Source organism: Manis pentadactyla, chromosome 10, assembly GCF_030020395.1.
Source record: "Manis pentadactyla isolate mManPen7 chromosome 10, mManPen7.hap1, whole genome shotgun sequence".
In the NCBI taxonomy this organism is placed as follows: Eukaryota; Metazoa; Chordata; class Mammalia; order Pholidota; family Manidae; genus Manis; species Manis pentadactyla.
The window spans coordinates 78,160,534-78,179,161 of NC_080028.1; the positions used below are offsets into that span (position 1 = coordinate 78,160,534).

General features: G+C 39.3%; 1 protein-coding gene and 1 pseudogene across 3 annotated transcripts in view; one reads left to right on the forward strand and one right to left on the reverse strand.

Moving 5' to 3' along the window:
* Positions 1–18,628, reverse strand: part of USP31 (ubiquitin specific peptidase 31) — a 96,119-nt gene that overhangs the window by 34,809 nt on the left and 42,682 nt on the right. For all 3 annotated transcript variants that reach the window (XM_036916969.2, XM_036916970.2, XM_036916968.2), the window contains exons 2-5: positions 8,317–8,454; positions 6,980–7,065; positions 6,799–6,891; positions 6,077–6,212 (exon numbers count right to left, since the gene is read on the reverse strand). In XM_036916969.2, the coding sequence (XP_036772864.2) occupies positions 6,077–6,212; positions 6,799–6,891; positions 6,980–7,065; positions 8,317–8,454 (453 nt within the window). The remainder of the gene's footprint in view (positions 1–6,076; positions 6,213–6,798; positions 6,892–6,979; positions 7,066–8,316; positions 8,455–18,628) is intronic.
* Positions 10,976–17,555, forward strand: LOC130679144 (presenilins-associated rhomboid-like protein, mitochondrial; annotated as a pseudogene).

The window sequence follows — 18,628 nt, forward strand, 5'->3', positions numbered from 1 at the left end:
GTGTAATTCACTTTCTCTAGCAAGCTAAGGTCAAAACCAGTCTTGTAATTACATCACCCCACTTAAACCACGTGCAAAAAGAGCCACACAGTGCTGAAGTTTTAACGATACAACCAGATTTGCCTTGGACCTTGGACACACTTAAGCCTCCCTCTCTCCCCTCATCCTGAAGGAAAAAAAAAGCAGCATTTCAGAGTAAGGAAGAGTATGTGCAAGAACTTGGCCTATGAACACATGAGATATTGGCTGCATTAGGGCAACACTGCTGCCTAATTTGTTTTACTGTGGGAACTTCCCAAAGGAGGCCATAGGATGCCAAAGCACAGAACACCTTTATTACTCAATTGATTATATAGCAGCTTCCAGGAACTATGCAGGGAAAAGCTCTTCCCCCACTGACTCATCTTTCCCTACTGAATCTAAAACAGGGAATGTTTTCCAAAATTAAATCATAAGAGTGAACTGAATAAAAGCTACATGCAAAAATATGTCAAGTACAAACAGATCAAAAGTATTTTGGAATCTCCAGGAATGAAAGAATATTAAGAGAACTGTGTGACGAATCCAAAAGGAACATTATTCGCATTATAGGGGTACCAGAAGAAGAAGAGAGAGAAAAAGGGATAGAAAGTGTCTTTGAAGAAATAATTGCTGAAAACTTTCCCAAACTGGGGAAGGAAATAGTCTCTCAGACCATGGAAGCACACAGAACTCCCAACAGAAGGACCCAAGGAGGACAACACCAAGACACATAATAATTAAAATGGCAAACATCAAGGACAAGGACAGAGTATTAAAGGCAGCCAGAGAGAGAAAAAAGGTCACCTATAAAGGAAAACCCATCAGGCTATCAAGACTCCTCAAAAGAAACCTGATAGGCCAGAAGAGAATGGCATGATACCTTTAATGCAATGAAACAGAAGGGCCTTGAACCAAGAATACTGCATACAGCATGATTATCATTTAAATATGAAGGAGGGATTAAACAATTCCCAGACAAGCAAAAGTTGAGGGAATTTGCCTCCCACAAACCACCTCTACAGGGTATTTTAGAAGGACTGCTCTAGATGGAAGCACTCCTAAGGCTAAATAGATGTCACCAGAGAAAATAAAATCACAGCAAAGAAAGCAGACGAACCAAATACTACCTAAAGGCAAAACAATAAAATCAACTACCCACAAAAGGAGTCAAAGGAAACACAAAAGAGCACAAAATAAAACACCTAACATATAAAGAATGGAGGAGAAAGAATAAGAAGGGAGAGAAATAAAGAATCTTCAGACTGTGTTTATAATAGCTTAATAAGTGAGTTAAGTTAGTTAGATAGTAAAGAAGCTTACCTTGAACCTTCGGTAACCACGAATCTAAAGCCTGCAATGGCAATAAGTACATATCTTTCAATAATCACCCTAAATGTAAACGGACTGAATGCACCAATCAAAAGACACAGAGTAATAGAATGGATAAAAAAGCAAGACCCATCTATATGCTGCTTACAAGACACTCACCTCAAACCCAAAGACATATACAGATGAAAAGTCAAGGGATGGAAAAAGATATTTCATGCAAACAATAGGGAGAAAAAAGCAGGTGTTGCAGTACTTGTATCAGGCAAAACAGACTGCAAAACAAAGAAAGTAACAAGAGATAAAGAAGGACATTACATAATGATAAAGGGGTCAGTCCAACAAGAGGATATAATCATTATAAATATATATGCACCGAGTACAGGACCACCAACAGATGTGAAACAAATACTGTGAGAATTAAAGGAGGAAACAGAATGCAATGCATTCATTTTGAGGGACTTCCAACACACCACTCACTCCAAAGGACAGACCCACTAGACAAAATAAGTAAGGACACAGAGGCACTGAACAACACACTAGAACAGATGGACCTAACAGACATCTACAGAACTCTACACCCAAAAGAAATAGGATACACATTCTTCTCAAGTACACATGGAATATTTTCCAGAATGGACCAAATACTAGGACACAAAAAGAGCCTCAGTAAATTCGAAAAGATTGAAATTCTACCAACCACTTCTCAGACCACAACGGTATAAAACTAGAAATAAATAGTACAAAGAAAGAAAAAGGCTCACAAACACATGGAGGCTTAACAGCATGCTCCAAAATAGTCAATGAATCAATGACCAAATTAAAATAGAGATCAAGCAATATATGGAGACAAATGACAGCAACAGCACAAAGCCCCAACTTCTGTGGGACGCAGCGAAGGCAGTTCTAAGAGGAAAGTACATAGTAATCCAGGCCTATTTAAAGAAGGAAGAACAATCCCAAATGAATAATCTAAAGTCACAATTATTGAAATTGTAAAGAGAAGAACAAATGCGGCCAAAAGTCAGCAAAAGGAGGGACATAATAAAGATCAGAGAAGAAATAAATAAAATTGAGATGAATAAAACAATAGAAAAAAAATCAATGAAACCAAGAGCTGGTTCTTTGAGAAACTGAACAAAATAGATAAGCCCCTCACCAGACTTATTAAGAGAAAAAGAGAATCTACACACATCAACAGAATCAGAAATGAAAAAGGAAATATCACTACGGGCTGCACAGAAATACAAAGAATCATTAGCCAATACTATAAAAATCTATATTATAACAAGCTGGAAAATCTAGAAGAAATGCAGAACTTCCTAGAAAAATACAACCTTCCAAGGCTGACCAAGGAAGAAACAGAAAGTCTAAACAGACCAATTACCAGCAACGAAATTGAAGCGGTAATCAAAAACCTACCCAAGAGCAAAATCCCAAGGCCAGATGGATTTACTGAGGAATTTTATCAGACATACAGGGAAGACATAATACCCATTCTCCTTAAAGTTTTCCAAAAAATAGAGGAGGAGGGGATACTCCCAAATTCATTCTATGAAGCCAACATCACCCTAATACCAAAACCAGGCAAAGACACCACAAGAAAAGAAAATGACAGACCAATATCTCTGATGAACGTAGATGCAAAAATACTCAACAAAATATTAGCAAACCGAATTCAAAAATACACCAAGAGGATCATACACCATGACCAAGTGGGATTCGTCTCAGGGATGCAAGGATGGTACAACATTAGAAAATCCATCAACATCATCCACCACATCAACAAAACAAAGGACAAAAATCACATGATCATCTCCATAGACGCTGAAAAAGCATTCGACAAAATTCAACATCCATTCATGATAAAAACTATCAACAAAATGGGTATAGAGGGCAAGTACCTCAACATAATAAAGGCCATATAGGATAAACCCACAGCCAACATCATACTGAACAGCTAGAAGCTGAAAGCTTTTCCTCTGAGATCTGGAACGAGACAGGGATGCCCACTCTCCCCACTGTTATTCAACATAGTATTGGAGGTCCTAGCCACAGCAATTAGACAAAACAAAGAAATACAAGGAATCCAGACTGGCAAAGAAGAAGTCAAAGTGTCACTATTTGCAGATGACATGATATTGTACATAAAAAACCCTAAAGACTCCACTCCAAAACTACTAGAACTAATATCTGAATTCAGCAAAGTTGCAGGACACAAAATCAGTACACAGAAATCTGTGGCTTTTCTATACACTAACAATGAACTAACAGAAAGAGAAATCAGGAAAACAAGTCCATTCACAATTGCATCAAAAAGAATAAAATACCTAGGAATAAACCTAACCAAGGAAGTGAAAGACCTATACCCTGAAAACTATAAGACACTCTTAAGAGAAATTAAAGAGGACACTAACAAATGGAAACTCATTCCATGCTCTTGATTAGGAAGAATTAATATCGTCAAAATGGCCATCCTGCCCAAAGCAATCTACAGATTTGATGCAATCCCTATCAAATTACTAACAGCATTCTTCAACGAACTAGAACAAATAGTTCTAAAATTCATATGGAACCACCAAAGACCCCAAATAGCCAAAGCAGTCCTGAGAAGGAAAAATAAAGTAGGGGGGATCTCACACCCCAACTTCAAGCTCTACTACAAAGCCACAGTAATCAAGACAATTTGGTACTGGCACAAGAACAGACCCACAGACTAGTGGAACAGAACAGAGACCCCAGAAATTAACCCAAACATATATGGTCCATTAATATATGATAAAGGAGCCATGGACATACAATGGAGAAATGACAGCCTCTTCAACAGTTGGTGTTGGGAAAACTGGACGGCTACATGTAAGAGAATGAAACTGGATCATTGTCTAACCCCATACACAAAAGTAAATTCGAAATGGATCAAAGACTTGAATATAAGTCATGAAACCATAAAACTCTTAGAAAGAAACATAGGCAAAAATCTCTTGGACATAAACATGAGCGACTTCTTCATGAACATATCTCCCCGGGCAAGGGAAACAAAGGCAAAAATGAACAAGTGGGACTATATCAAGCTGAAAAGCTTCTGTACAGCAAAGGACACCATCAATGAAACAAAAAGGCATCCTACAGTATGGCAGAATGTATTCATAAACGACAGATCCAATAAAGGGTTGACATCCAAAATATATAAAGAGCTCACCCATCTCAACAAACAAAAAGCAAATAATCCAATTAAAAAATGGGCAGAGGAGCTGAACACACAGTTCTCCAAAGAAGAAATTCAGATGGCCAACAGACACATGAAAAGATGCTCCTCATCACTAGTCATCAGAGAAATGCAAATTAAAACCACAATGAGATATCACCTCACACCAGTAAGGATCGCCAAAAAGACAAACAGCAACAAATGTTGGCGAGGTTGTAGAGAAAGGGGAACCCTCCTACACTGCTGGTAGGAATGTCAATTAGTTCAACCATTTTGGAAAGCAGTATGGAGGTTCCTCAAAAAGTTCAAAATAGAAATACCATTTGATCCAGGAATTCCACTTCTAGGAATTTACCCTAAGAATGCAGCAGCCCAGTTTGAAAAAGACAGGTGCACCCCTGTTTGTCGCAGCACTATTTACAATAGTGAAGAAATGGAAGCAACCTAAGTGTCCATCAGTAGATGAATGGATGAAGAAGATGTGGCACATTTACATAATGGAATATTATTCAGCCATGAGAAGAAAACAAATCCTACCATTTGCAACAACACGGATGGAGCTAGAGGGTATTATGCTCAGTGAAATAAGCCAGACGGAGAAAGACAAGTACCAAATGATTTCACTCATCTGTGGACTATTAAGAACAAAGAAAAATTGAAGGAACAAAACAGCAGCAGAATCACAGAACCCAAGAATGGACTAACAGTTACCAAAGGGAAAGGAACTGGGAAGGATGGGTGGGGGGGAGGGAAAAGGGCAGGGAAAAAGAAAGGGGGCATTACAATTAGCATGTATAATGTGGGGGGTTCATGGGGAGGGCTGAGCAACACAGAGAAGACAAGTAGTGATTCTACAGCATCTTACTATGCTGATGGACAATGACTCTAATGGGGTGTGGGGGGGTGACCTGGTGAAGAGGGGAGCCTAGTAAACATAATGTTCCTCGTGTAATTGTAGATTAATGATACATTAAAAAAACAGTATTTTGGGTCAATTTAAATAAAACTACTTGTCAAAAATTTACCCAAAAAGAAAGAAGCGGATATAACTTTCCTTTCTCTTACCTAAATGAAAGTGAGAGACTGTTCCAGCTTAATCAGAAAACAAAATGAGCAGAGCATCTATATGCACCATACTAGCAAGATGTCATCCTGGCCACCATAAACGGAAGGGGTTTTCAAGCACCACTAAGCCGAGTTTTCTAAGCTCCTCCACCCTTCCAACACCATAAGGATGCTCTACTGCCCACATAAGCAACTGTAAGAATGATTTAAAGAGGGGTTAAGTAATTATACTTTATGAACAAAACTAAAAGGTGTTGGTGTGAAGTCACAGCTTTATATGTATAATTAAATGAAGCATGAAAAGCTTTTGTGTGTGTTTTTCTCCTCTGGGTCTCAACATAGACTGAACTGGTTTCACATTTCTATCTAACCATATTGGGCACAGAACTGTTAAAAAATTCCAGAACAGAAAACAACACTTTTGTACTCATGTATAATCAGACTTAGCAGGCTTATTACCTGATCAGTGGGGATCTTTGTTTCCATAGACACTGCTTCCCGAAGTCTGGCGACAGTCCCAGACAGAGGCACAGACACACCAATCCTCATGCAGTGAGAACATTTCCCTTGATACACGACGGTAACATAGAGAGGCCTGTACAGATCAAAGTCAGGTCTTCTCATTAGTTGCTTACTTCAACTAAATACAGAAGCAAAACAAACCTGATCTGAAATCAACACAGAACTGAATCTAACCCACACCATTATTTGTAAGCCAAATAAAAAACTTTACTTGGACCTAAGTAGTACTACTAAATGATAATCAAGATATCTTTGGAAAAGGCAATAAAACAAAATATATATAGCATATCAATACTAGGTTCTGTGCTTTGTATTTTCTTTAAAACAGCAAAACTCCTTAAACTTCTGAGGAACAGTTCAAATAAAGTAACTCATTAAAAGTGCAATGTAAAGTCTGTAGAGAATCTAGAAGGCACTCAAGAACCTTCCCCCGCTCCCTACTGTCAAGGGATGACCAACTGATCTTACCCCATGTACCTACTCCCCATGAAAATTCAAGCAGGCATTTACAAATTTCTATAAGGTTTTAACAATGCCTGCACTCAATTTACAAGTAATCCCATTGTTTCTCTAATAAGTAAGAAGACCTAACAGGAGCCTACAAAGGAAAAGGAACACACAGGAATGTACAGTCTTAATTTTACTAAATCTGTTCTTACCTTGTGTGGGGTAGAGGAATTGGCAAAGAAATACAGAGGAAAGGGTCAAAAGTGTTGCTCTGCTTCTGACAATGAGGACATGTCAAAGAAGACCTTCAAGAACACAAACATAAGACACAGTAAGATCACCAAGAGCTATGTCAAGCAGACAACATAAGGGAACATTTTTATTTGCTCATACCTGTATTGGGCTTGAAAAAGTTCTTGTACAAAAGTGCTACAGCCAGGAAAAGATGGTCCCTCGGGCATATCAGTGTCCGAGGGTGGCTAAAAAAAAGTAAAGTAGAATTTCACAGACTAGAAGTACCAAATCTTGATTGAAAATGAACCTGAAAAGGTCATAAATGTCCTTGACTTCCTTACAAGCTATGTGTCAGGTCAAGGTGTTCGAGGGACACAGCTGCCAGGTCGCAGGGCACATGGACTCATCCCTACAGGCTTTCCCATGGACGTACAAATCCGTCTCTCCACCCCATCCAGGCAGTTGGGCAGTTTTCCTTTCCAAGGATGCCCCAATACCCCCCAACTCTCAAAGTTTCCCCACCAACCTCTTCCAGGGAATAATCCCAACCACTTCAAAAGTACTGATGCCTCCATGCCTAAATTCTCTTGCACCTACTAGCGGGCCCGCTCATTTTGGTGCTAGTCACTCTACTTCATATTTTACTTAACATCTTCATGTCCATCCTCCTAACAATTAGTTAATGAACATCTGGTACTATGTACAGAGAACACTGTAAGGGGCCTTAGGACACAAAAATAAGTAAGACAGTGCCTGACCTTAAGTATACCTGATGGGAGAGTCAGCCACAAGCATATAGTCACGTGACAGGTACAGAGTATTCAGGTACAAACAGGTTTTGAATCAGAATAATTTAACAATTTACCAAAACTAGAAATTTACATTTAAAGTATGGAAAAGAATTATTAAAAATGCTGGACTTTGAACTGTGAGAGGAAAGCAACTCTTTAGTCTTAACTATTTCCATTATATAAATTATTTTATCCATATTAAGGCTACATGCATAAAAATTGAGAATATTCTATGGATTCAGTTCCTATACTCAAATACAACTGTAACTGCAGAAACATCCACTGGTTTCCTTTTTAATTGTGTATTCATTCCAGTGACCCATAGGCTATGTGTCTCACTGGAGTAGAAGGCAAAGCTGATTTAAAAACAGCTTAGTGAAACAGAATCACTTTATTTTAGTGTAAAGCTAGGCATGCATGCATGTTCCTCCTCTCATTAAATTGTAAGTTCCTTAGAGATAGTGTTTCTTGTATTTCACACAGCCAACACAGTAGTAAACATGGGGAAAATCCTCTAAGTAGCCATGAACTTTATACTTACCAAGAGCTTAGTCAATTTCACTTTATTAACTCAATGTAAACTGCAATAACTCAGTAGAGGTCTGGGAGAAGAATCTACACTCTCTCCTTATTCCATTTACTAAACAGCCACTGAACACCCGGCTCACTGCTCCCTGGTTGCCCCGCCAAGATGTGTGCCCTCACCTTCAGAGGAGGCTGGCCGCTCTGTTTCACAGCATGATTGAGGTCTTCGTGAACTCGGTCCAAAAGCCACAGTAGAAACTCCTGGGCATCGTGCTGGGAACTTCCCCGATATTGTAGTGCATTCTTTGACACAATACTCTATAAATATAATTATTTATATTTTATATAATTAAATAAATTAAGTAAATAAATCAGCATGAGTAGTTTTGGGTTCCTGTCTTTAAAGATAAACTATTTATAATCCCAAAAGGGATACAAGATATCAAGAGTGTTAGAGAACACTTCCCAGAAAGGCAGCAATACAAAAACAGATGCTCAATATAAAAACCCCACCTCCAGAAACATGTATGGAAAACTTAAATGCACCTATCCACCAATCTTACTTTGAGGAATATATCTAAAGGAAACCATCAAAACATCATGCCAAGACTTCTAATTCATTCATCAGGCTTTATAAATAGCAAAAAATTGGTAAAAACTTAAACATCTTATAAATGAGAATTGGTTAAATAAGTAACATAAAATTGGATTATAAACCAAAGTATAAAATAAACAAGTCTGCATAACATAAATGAATGAGTGAATAAATACACGGGGGAAATAAATCTTCTTATAGAATAATTTCAAATAATTTACGTCTACCATCTCACCTCCGGGAGTTGGACTTTAACCCCCAATTATGAGTGTGGGCTGTGATAGAGACTTGTTTCCAAAGACAAGAGTATGCAAAGAGGAGCAGCCAGAGAAAGGCTGTAAGTGAACTGGTTAATTAAGATGACAGGCTCTGGAGGATGTAACCTGGCAAATCTCTGTCCACCACTATTTGTGAGGCCTGGGCCTACTCTCTTCCAAAGTAAAAAGGACAAAAATGATTTAGTGTGATGGTTACAGAAGAATGTATGCATAACATTTCACATGTAAACGAGATGTAATAAGCACTCAAATTCCAGATTTGAGTACCGGATTTAGAAATGGGGAGAAAAGAGGGGAGATAACTGCAAAGAGAGCAGTTAGGAGACAAATGAAATGATGAGGCAAGAAATACTGAGGGTCAAAGCTAAAGCAGTGAGGACAGAAATGTGAAGGCAGATTTGAGAGGCTCAGGAATTTAGGCAGGAGAACCAACAGGATATGTGACCTAATGAACGCAGTGAGTGGGGAAGGAGGCATTAATGTCACCCAGGTGTCTTGTTTGGATATGGGCAATTGGTAAGACCCTTCATCAAAACAAAATAAAAAAGGAAAAAGTCTAGGAAAGAGGGTGATGAGTCCCTTTCAAACCCATTGTATGTGAAGTTCTATGGAATCTCCAAGTAAAATTAAAACACACATCCAGGGCTCAATGGAAGAGTCTATGCTGAGGGCAAAGATTTGGGAATCAACAGATGGGTGATAATTAAAGTTATGAGGATAGCTGAGACTGTCCAGACATAATCATTAGAGATCAAGTCAGAGGACAGAATGCAGAGGACCTCTATATTTAGGGGGCTCTCAAAGGAGACTAAGAAGAGGCCATCAAAGATATGGCAAGAAAATAAAGCAGGAGAATGGAGTCCCAAAAGTCAAGAGAAGAGAATTAGGAAGATGAGGGTGGTCAATGTTGTTAAAACTGAAAACAAAAAAGTGGGTCAAAGAATGAAAATCTGTCCATTGTATTGTCCAATTAAGATAATGATAATAGGAGATGAAAAGAAGGGTTAGATTTATGATTTGATTACAAAGAAGAATGACCATAGCTTGATTAGATGTGAATTATAACAAAAAGATGATTTACAAAGACTAAAATTTAGGGAGGAAAAAAATGAAAGGGACACAAATGAGAGAATATGGAGGTGTTATTAGCAAAACTTAATAAACTAAAAGAAGTAGCAAGGCTGAGGATGGACCCTGACAACAAAGTTTCACGTGCCTGGAAGGGTACCTACCACTTGAATGTCATCTCCTAAACAAAAGGAGAAATGGGTGTGAAGTAGTCTTCACTATACTACAAAACTATCCACAGATGCTATTCAAATGACCAAATCCAATTTTTTTTTCTCAGTCTTCACCTTCTTCAATTTCCCTGTAGTATTTTATATGCTTGACATCTTTCTCCAACTTAAAATGGTTTGGCTTGTGGCTTATGTTCTCATTTAGAAGAATCAAAACCAGAGCCATTGGTATGGGCAGTGGAAGTGTGTGAGCTATAGAAGAAAGATTTCCTAGTAAAGAAAAATAAATCAATAAAAAACAGCACCAGGAATACTGCCAATGATGTGGCTGAGAGGATGGAAGAGAAACAGGTGGCTGGTGATACTGTATTTAAGGATATAAGAAATCAAAATCAGTATGACACCAAGGTTTTTAGCTTCTGACCTAGGTTGATAATAAAATCAGGAACAGAGGAAGAAACTGGGGACTGAAGAGCTTTGAACATGTTGAGTTTGAGGTATGGACAGGATCCCCAGTGAGGACAAGTCTGGTGCTCAGGAAAGAGCTCTGAGCTGGGAGGTCAAGTCAGAATGAGATACACCTAATCCTGTGAGCACAGAGGAAATAACCTAAGGAAATCCAATGAGAAAAGGAGGCAGCTTAGGACAGGATCTTGAAGAATGCTAGCACTGAAGGGACAAGTTACACACACACACTCACCCCCCAAAGAAAAGAGGTGGCAGCCAGAAGTGCCAGGAAGATGGAAGCAACGACATGAACTGCTGCAGAAAAGTCAACAGAGGCACTGAGACGGGCCTTTGGAATGACAAATTAAGAGGCTGACTGCCTGTGCAGTTTCAGAGAGAGTTAAAGAGAAGAAAAGGTAAGAAAACTGAATGATTGCAAGACCACCCTTCATACCCAAGCAACTCAGTCATAAAAGGGAGGAGGACAGAGGCTATGACTCTCTGGTTGGGGAGCCTACAGAGCAGAGGGGTGTATATGCTGAGGGAAGAAGCTGACAGAAAGGCAACACCTGAAGAAAGATGATTTTTCCCATAAGGGGAGGAGGAGGGATTCAGGAAACAGGTAGAACTGCCATAAAGAGGAGGTGAGAGAGGCAGAAGAGGAGGAGGTAAGGAGAGTTATGGATTCAGAGGATTAAAGACAGGAAGTCAGAGAACCTTTATTTGTGGAGGAAACAGAGGACAACGGCCAAGAGGAAGTGTTAGGTACAGAGGGACAGTGCCAAATCCCAAGGCAGGTCGCTGGGGCACACAAACTGCGGGAAGCATAGCAAGCATCTCTTCAGGAACCTTACCCCTTATTTACTCTCTATTGGGGGGGTGGGGAAGGGGGGCGGTTCTGAGCATATGCATCCTAAGACAGAAATTAGCTGAAATAAAATTTTCTTATGAGTAAGCAGATATTTTAGCACAGTGTCCCTCAAATTTCAGAATGGAGACAATACTCAATTCTTTACCAGAAATGCAATAAATCTGATTTATGATTCAGCCACTACACTTCAACTCACCCAGCATTTATCCACCAATCACTCTGTACAAGGCACTGTACTGAGGCTGCTCAACAAGATTTTTGTTGGGCACGACACAACAAGCAACAGAACTTTCAAAGCCCTTTGTAACTAGGGCAGAAACTGCTCTGGGTCAGCCCCACCCAAATCACTACATCACAAACTAAAGGAAATTTTATAGGAAACCTCACTGAACATACACAAACACAAAGCCTCCTTTTTCTGCCTCTTTTTCCCCCTTCATAATGGTGACTTCTTCCCACTGTAGGGACTATTTACTTCACTTCTTCCCCAGATAAAGCAAAGAAAGAAAAACTGTAGATAAAGAAACCTGGGCTCAAGCATGGCTCTGCCACAATTCACTGGTTATCCTCAGCAATCCATGGAACCTATGATGCCTGGGTTTATAAAACAGCTGAGTTGGGCCATTGATGAACCCCCCAACACCCCAAATCTTCACCGAGCTCTTTCCCTAGATCCCAACAACTGATTTGGTTTTTGTTTTGGGCCATATCAAAACTGCCTTGCTTGACCTTTCATGATTTTTTTTGTAATTAAACTTTAGTTATTTTTTAGTGTCCTAAAATTAATCCTTCTGTATTTTTGCAGTTTTAAAAAAAGTTGATTATCAGCTGCTCACTCTGGAGCATGCCCACACTCCCTCCTTGAGTGTGTACTTTGCTTTATTAAACTACTCTTGGCTTGTACCTGCTCGACCTGCTCATGACTTTTTTCTCAATCAGTCAAGGACCCTCCATGAGTTGAGGTCTCACACAGCATGCAGGGAGATCTCCCTAGATTGAATTGACAACATTTTGGGCAACCATCCATGAAGGCACACTTAACATGGTACTCACTAGTGCTCTAGGTTTAGCTTTCTTATTCAGCAAAAATGTGGATTCAGAAAAGCACCCAGGAAGGTTGAACCTTGAAGACCAGACACAAGAACAAGTGGTGAAGCACGTAAGAGAACTGCTTTGATTCCTCCTGTAGACAAAGCAGCCTTTTATCCTTCTATCCCATACTGACTCTTGTAAAGCCTTTGTTTTTATTGTTGGGTTTACAGGCTGTGCATTTGGGTCAGCTGACATTTGGAAAGATGAATCACTGAAATTCAGGGTCCAGAGTTATTTTGATGGTATAAAAGCTAACTGGTTGGATAGCGTAAGACCGCAAAAGGAAGGAGACTTCAGAAAGGAAGTTAACAAGTGGTGGAATATGCTCAGTGATGGCCAGCGGACTATGACAGCTGTCATAGCTGCAAATATTTTTATATTCTGTTTGGGGAGGGTATCTTCTCTGCAGTGGACGATGATCAGATATTTCACTTCCAACCCAGCCTCAAAGGTCCTTTGTTCTCCAGTGCTGCAGTCAACATTCAGTTGCTTCTCCTTGTTTCACATGGCAGCAAATATGTATGTTTTGTGGAGCTTCTCCTCCAGAACAGTGAACATTCTGGGTCAAGAGCAGTTCGTGGCAGTGTACTTACCTGCAGGCATTATTTCCAGTTTTGTCAGTTATGTGCACAAAGTTGCCACAGGAAGATATGGACCATCACTGGGTGCATCGGGCACAATCACGACCATCCCTGCTGCTGTCAGCACTAAGACCCCAGGGGAAGGCTCGCCATTAGCTTTCTTCCATGTACACATTCACAGCAGGGAATGCCCTAAAAGCCATTATTGCCACGGATGTAACAGGAAGGATCCTAGAATGGTAATTTTTTTATCATGCAGCACATCCTGGAGGAGCTCTCTTTGGAATATGGCATATTACTTATGGTCATGAACTCATTTGGGAGATCAGGCAGCCTCTAGTGAAACTTTGTCATGAACTGAGGACTAATGGCCCCCAAGGAGGAGGTGGCTCTAAGTAAAACTGAGTGTCTGGTCCATGCTGCCTCAAAGCCTTAGGAACATATCAGCCCTGGAGTGACCAATCTTTGCTCCTGCCTGGAAGACACCCAGCATCTAGCTATCCCAGTATTTTGAATTATGTTCCCAGTACATGTCTTACTAGAAAGTGAATTATGACAAAGTTGTGAAATAAAGGTTTATAGCTCTCAAAATAAAAGTTGACTATGACTACAATGACATCTGTAAAAAGCAGCACTGGTACAGTCTGAGACATTAAAATTTGTCACTTCTATGAATAATAGATTATGAATCTTCTTAAAACTAATCTACATATTTGTGTATTTTATAGAATTTGGGTGTGGTGTTTGGGAAAACATTAAACTGAGTCTGTTAGCTTAAATCTTGTATATCCTACTATAAATAAATTTAACCACTCCAATTTTCCCCTCAGAATGAGCCTTACATCTAGTTACTAAACAATAAAGTAAAAGTCAAAACACATGTATAGGGCTTTCGAATTTCATAAAATTTCTCTTTACCCTTCAAATAAAACTTAAAGGCCTACAGCAATAGAGAACTGTTTTCCCCTTAAAGAAAAAAAAAAAAAGAGTTGGAAAACATGGCCAAGAAAAGAAAAAGAATGGCATCTATCCAACTGGCACTATAAAATTAGACATGCGTTTCCGTAGAGCCCTAGCCCAGAAGCGGCGGAATCCTCGGCTCCAGGGAAAAAACGGTGACTGGCTCTGGACCCTGCTGACCTGCACCACAGAAGATGACAAGGCATGGCCACTGGTGATTTCCGCCCATGGGGACTGGACATGGCAGCAGTGGTCAGACCCAACTCAGCAGGAGTTGTGCTACTTTAGGGGAAAAGGTAGCTTGCCAAGATTCATCACACCAAACCTTCACCCACTTGCCTTGATTCTGTGCCATAACAAACACAGAATTTATTTCCAGTGATTCTGGGTAAGAAACTGAAGAACTTGGGAGGACATCGGTATCTATATTTTAAGAGAAAGATGAAACGTGAACAGCTGGATTCATAGATGGTACCTAATAGTGAAATTTGGTTTCTGGACTGTGATGGAAAGAACAGAATAAGCATGTGTCTTGAAAAAAGTTTCATCTTTTGAATCTGACTTTCTAGACAACTACAAAGTTGATGAAGAAAATCATTAACTAAAACATAGGGGATGAAACAGGTACAAATAGACGAACATTGTAAAAACAGATATGACCTATGAAAAGCAGTGGTAGAGAAAGTGTCCATATAACAGTATTCCATCTCGGTACAGAATGCAGCCATGCCTGAACACAGGCTCTCTGTGCCCTTCATCCACTCTGTCCTCCTCATCTTCACCTATGGTGGGGAAGTCTTTTCACATAACAGCACCAACAGGCTGAGAGGCCCTCAGTATTAGCCAGTAGGGCAACAACAGGCCTTTGAAAGCCTCCAGACTTTCACACATACTTTGCCTCTGACTGAAATGCCCTCCACTCCATCCATTCCCAAATGCACTCCCCCTCACTCTCCTTCTTCAGCAGGATAGAGCTGGAACCCTGGTGGGAGAGCAGAGAGAAAAGGAAGGAGGCAATGGGAATAGACCCTCCGTCCAGGATGGAAAGGCAACTCACTGAGGATAGTAAAGTGCAAGGCACAAACTGTCCACTAAATTCACATTTGGCCAAAAGGAAAAGTGAGCTATTTCTGGTACAGTAACCCATGATCCCTCCAGACAGAAGGACCTAATATAGGTAACCCAAGTACAGGTATCCCTTGTATCCAAATTTTCATGACCCAGATTCAGGAACTAAACAGATTTGAGTAGCAAGGGCTATTTGCACTGTCAGAAGATTAGCTTTGGACAGTAAACAAACTTCCATGTACCACAAACTTGGTGGCAGGACTCACTGCTGAAATAAAGACTAGGAAAGGGTATATATCTTGCCTAAGACAAAGCTGTAATAAAAAGGTTGAGAAACAGTGCATTTCAAGAAATTATAACTAAGGATGGAAACATGGTCAAGAGCTTTAGAGCTAGGATAAAAGGGAGAAAGATAAAAAGGAATATACCCCAAGTGATTCAGCTGCTGAACAATGAGCAAAGATTCCCCAACAGATCCTAAGACTGTAGGTAGAAAATATAGAGCAGGAGATGACCTCCAAGTATTTAAACAGTGGTTGGAAGATTCTGCTAGAAATGCAATGGATTCTTAATATCTGGGTTCAAGTCTTCTTTCCACCACCTTTCACTTAATGCATGTTTCCTCTGAGCCTTGGCTATCTTTTCTACAAAATGGGGACGATAACACTTTTCTGAAAGGATTACTGTGAGGCTTTGGTGAGAACACAAAAATATTTTATGAACGCTATACATCTGCTGTTGTATAAGTTTGAAAAGTCAAGAAAAAAGAAAGGAATTATTCTATGATACTATATAATCCTAGAAAATACCTAAAAGAAACAAAAGGAGAAAATACCTAATGCACTAGCTCTTGACCCTTGGCTGCACATGAGAATGGAGGAATTTTTAAAAAATAAAAGCCATGTCCTGACAGCAGCCCAGAGATGCTAATTTAATTTGTCTATTGTGGGGACCTGATCATCACTGATCTTTTTTCAAGTGTTTTTTTTTTTTAAACAATTCTATTTCTATTGTGAAGCCAAGACTGAGAAAGAATGTGGCCACACTGGAAAAGCTCTGAAGCCTCACCTCTAAGAGCACTAAGACTTATGGGAGGCTCTTTTGTCCTCACTGTATTGTATCACTTATTACACTGTATTTTATTCATATCAACCAGGACACAGAATCTCCTGTCTCCACCACTAGACAGTGACCAGGAATGCCTTATTTATTGCCCCAATACCTAGCAAATACTACACTTGACAAAGAGTAACAATAATAGTTAATATTTGAGTGCTTGTAATGTATCAGGCATTATACTAATTGTTATATATATTATTTCCTATAAAATTAATCCCTGGAAACTCCCTATGCTATTATTATTATTATTTACAGACCAAAAACCTGGGCTCAGAAAAGTGAACTTGTCTAAAATTACCACTATTCTCAACCTCATCTGATTAAAATAGCCAGAAAACATTTTACACATAATCCTTCAATAAATTATTTTTTTTCCTTATGATTCAGGATCATACAGGGCTTGAAATTCTTCATTCTGAATGTCAATTGCCATGCAGACATAAAATGTGTACTGGAGACTGAGCTACAGCAACACCAAGCCTGAGGCTTCTGGGAATTTATTTGCTTTTAAATAAATCCTTGTTAATCAGTATTTGTTTTGTCGTATTTGCATTTCTTCCTATGACTGAAACATGGCCCAGAAACAAAAATGCAGTTATCTAGTTGAGATGTTATTATTTGAGAAGTGAGGAGGAATTTGGACTATGTCAGAAGGATCAAGTTACAGCATGTGAAGAACTATGTGCTGCCTGAGCATCCCAGGATGTTGGAGAAAGCAAACAAATGAGACAATGGTCTGCCTTTAGAGAATTACACCTGTCTCTCATCCACAACTGTAAGGGGAGTGAGTGTTCTGCACCTTATAATGCTCAAGCCGCCATGATGGTGGAGATGAATTCTGATCCTGTCCATCCTTCCCAGCACACTCTTAAGTGGCCAAGCTCAGCTGACTCCAAGTTTAAAGTCAGCTCATGTCACCAAGATGTGTTTATGTATCCAACCAAGTAACTCAAGAGTGCCTTCTTTTTGGTCTCCTTGTCATTTTCCAGCATAATCTAAGATTCTTCCCAACTACAGTAAAATAAAACTTTTCTTTTAAAGGAAGGGGACATTTTTGGCTAACAACACAATCAAAAAAGGCAAACATCCAGCCCTGATGTAACTAAAAGGTCATCATATGGCAGTGTAATAATCTTCAGTAGTTAAAAGTCAAAACAGAAAAACCAGAAAAGCCATATAAATATCTAAGAAGTTATTATGTATGGCTTTTCTAGTTTTTGTTTGACTATACTATAACATTACAAATGTTTTGAGTTTTAGAAAACATGGAAAAATACATAGTGCAATTAAGTGGAAAGATGCAAAACTACATATGAACATAATTTCAAGCTCTTAAAATATATTTTTAAAGATCTTTTCATCTTTTATCCTAACTATACACAAAAGCAGGAACAGTCATTATCTTAGAGCGGCAGGTTTTAGGTGATTGAGCTTTCTTCTCCAGACAATTCTGTATTTTCCATGTTTTCTAAAATGAGTTTGTTGATAACGATAACCCAGTGATACTTAAGGGTGATCTTATGATAGCATACCCTGGTATTTTGGCCAGGGAATCCACACCTTATGCACAGAAGAGGAAGCTGGCAAAATAAAGAAATACACCTTATTTCTAGCAGAGGCCCGGACTGACTGGGAGAGCACACACAGCCTAGGAGTCAGCCTGGCTTGACAATCAAGCCCTGTTGGGTGTGGAGCAGTGATAATGGCAGGCCCATGGCTTGAAAGTATCTTCAGCAAGTACTCCCAATAAAACTTAACAAGAGTACTCTGGGTGTATTGCAATATGAATGCATAAGAGAGATTTGCTGGACCTCTATCTGTTTATGAGTAACATCTCTTGGTTACTACTAGCTAATGTTTCAGATATCAGAATGCAGTAACAGAATAATGCTTCAAGTCAAGATTACTCCAGAATATTTTGGATCCCTTTATAAAATTGGCTGTTTGGTCAAAATTATTTTATATCTATTTATCATCAAATACCAGTGTATCCAAAATCAAGAGGATGTATACTTTGTCTCTTCGTGTTTGTGTGGGTGTGTGTGTATCATTGGTGTGTGTACGTACACAAATGCACACACTGATTATACAAGAAGTATATGCACGTTTGGCCTAGAGATAGTTCACAGCCTAACCTCATGCCTCTCCCACTCCTTGACTTTCTCACCCTGTTTCACCATTCCAAGTATGTGTAGGTCACTTTACTTCCACCCCAAAGAGGAGTGCAACTCAACTGAGAACAC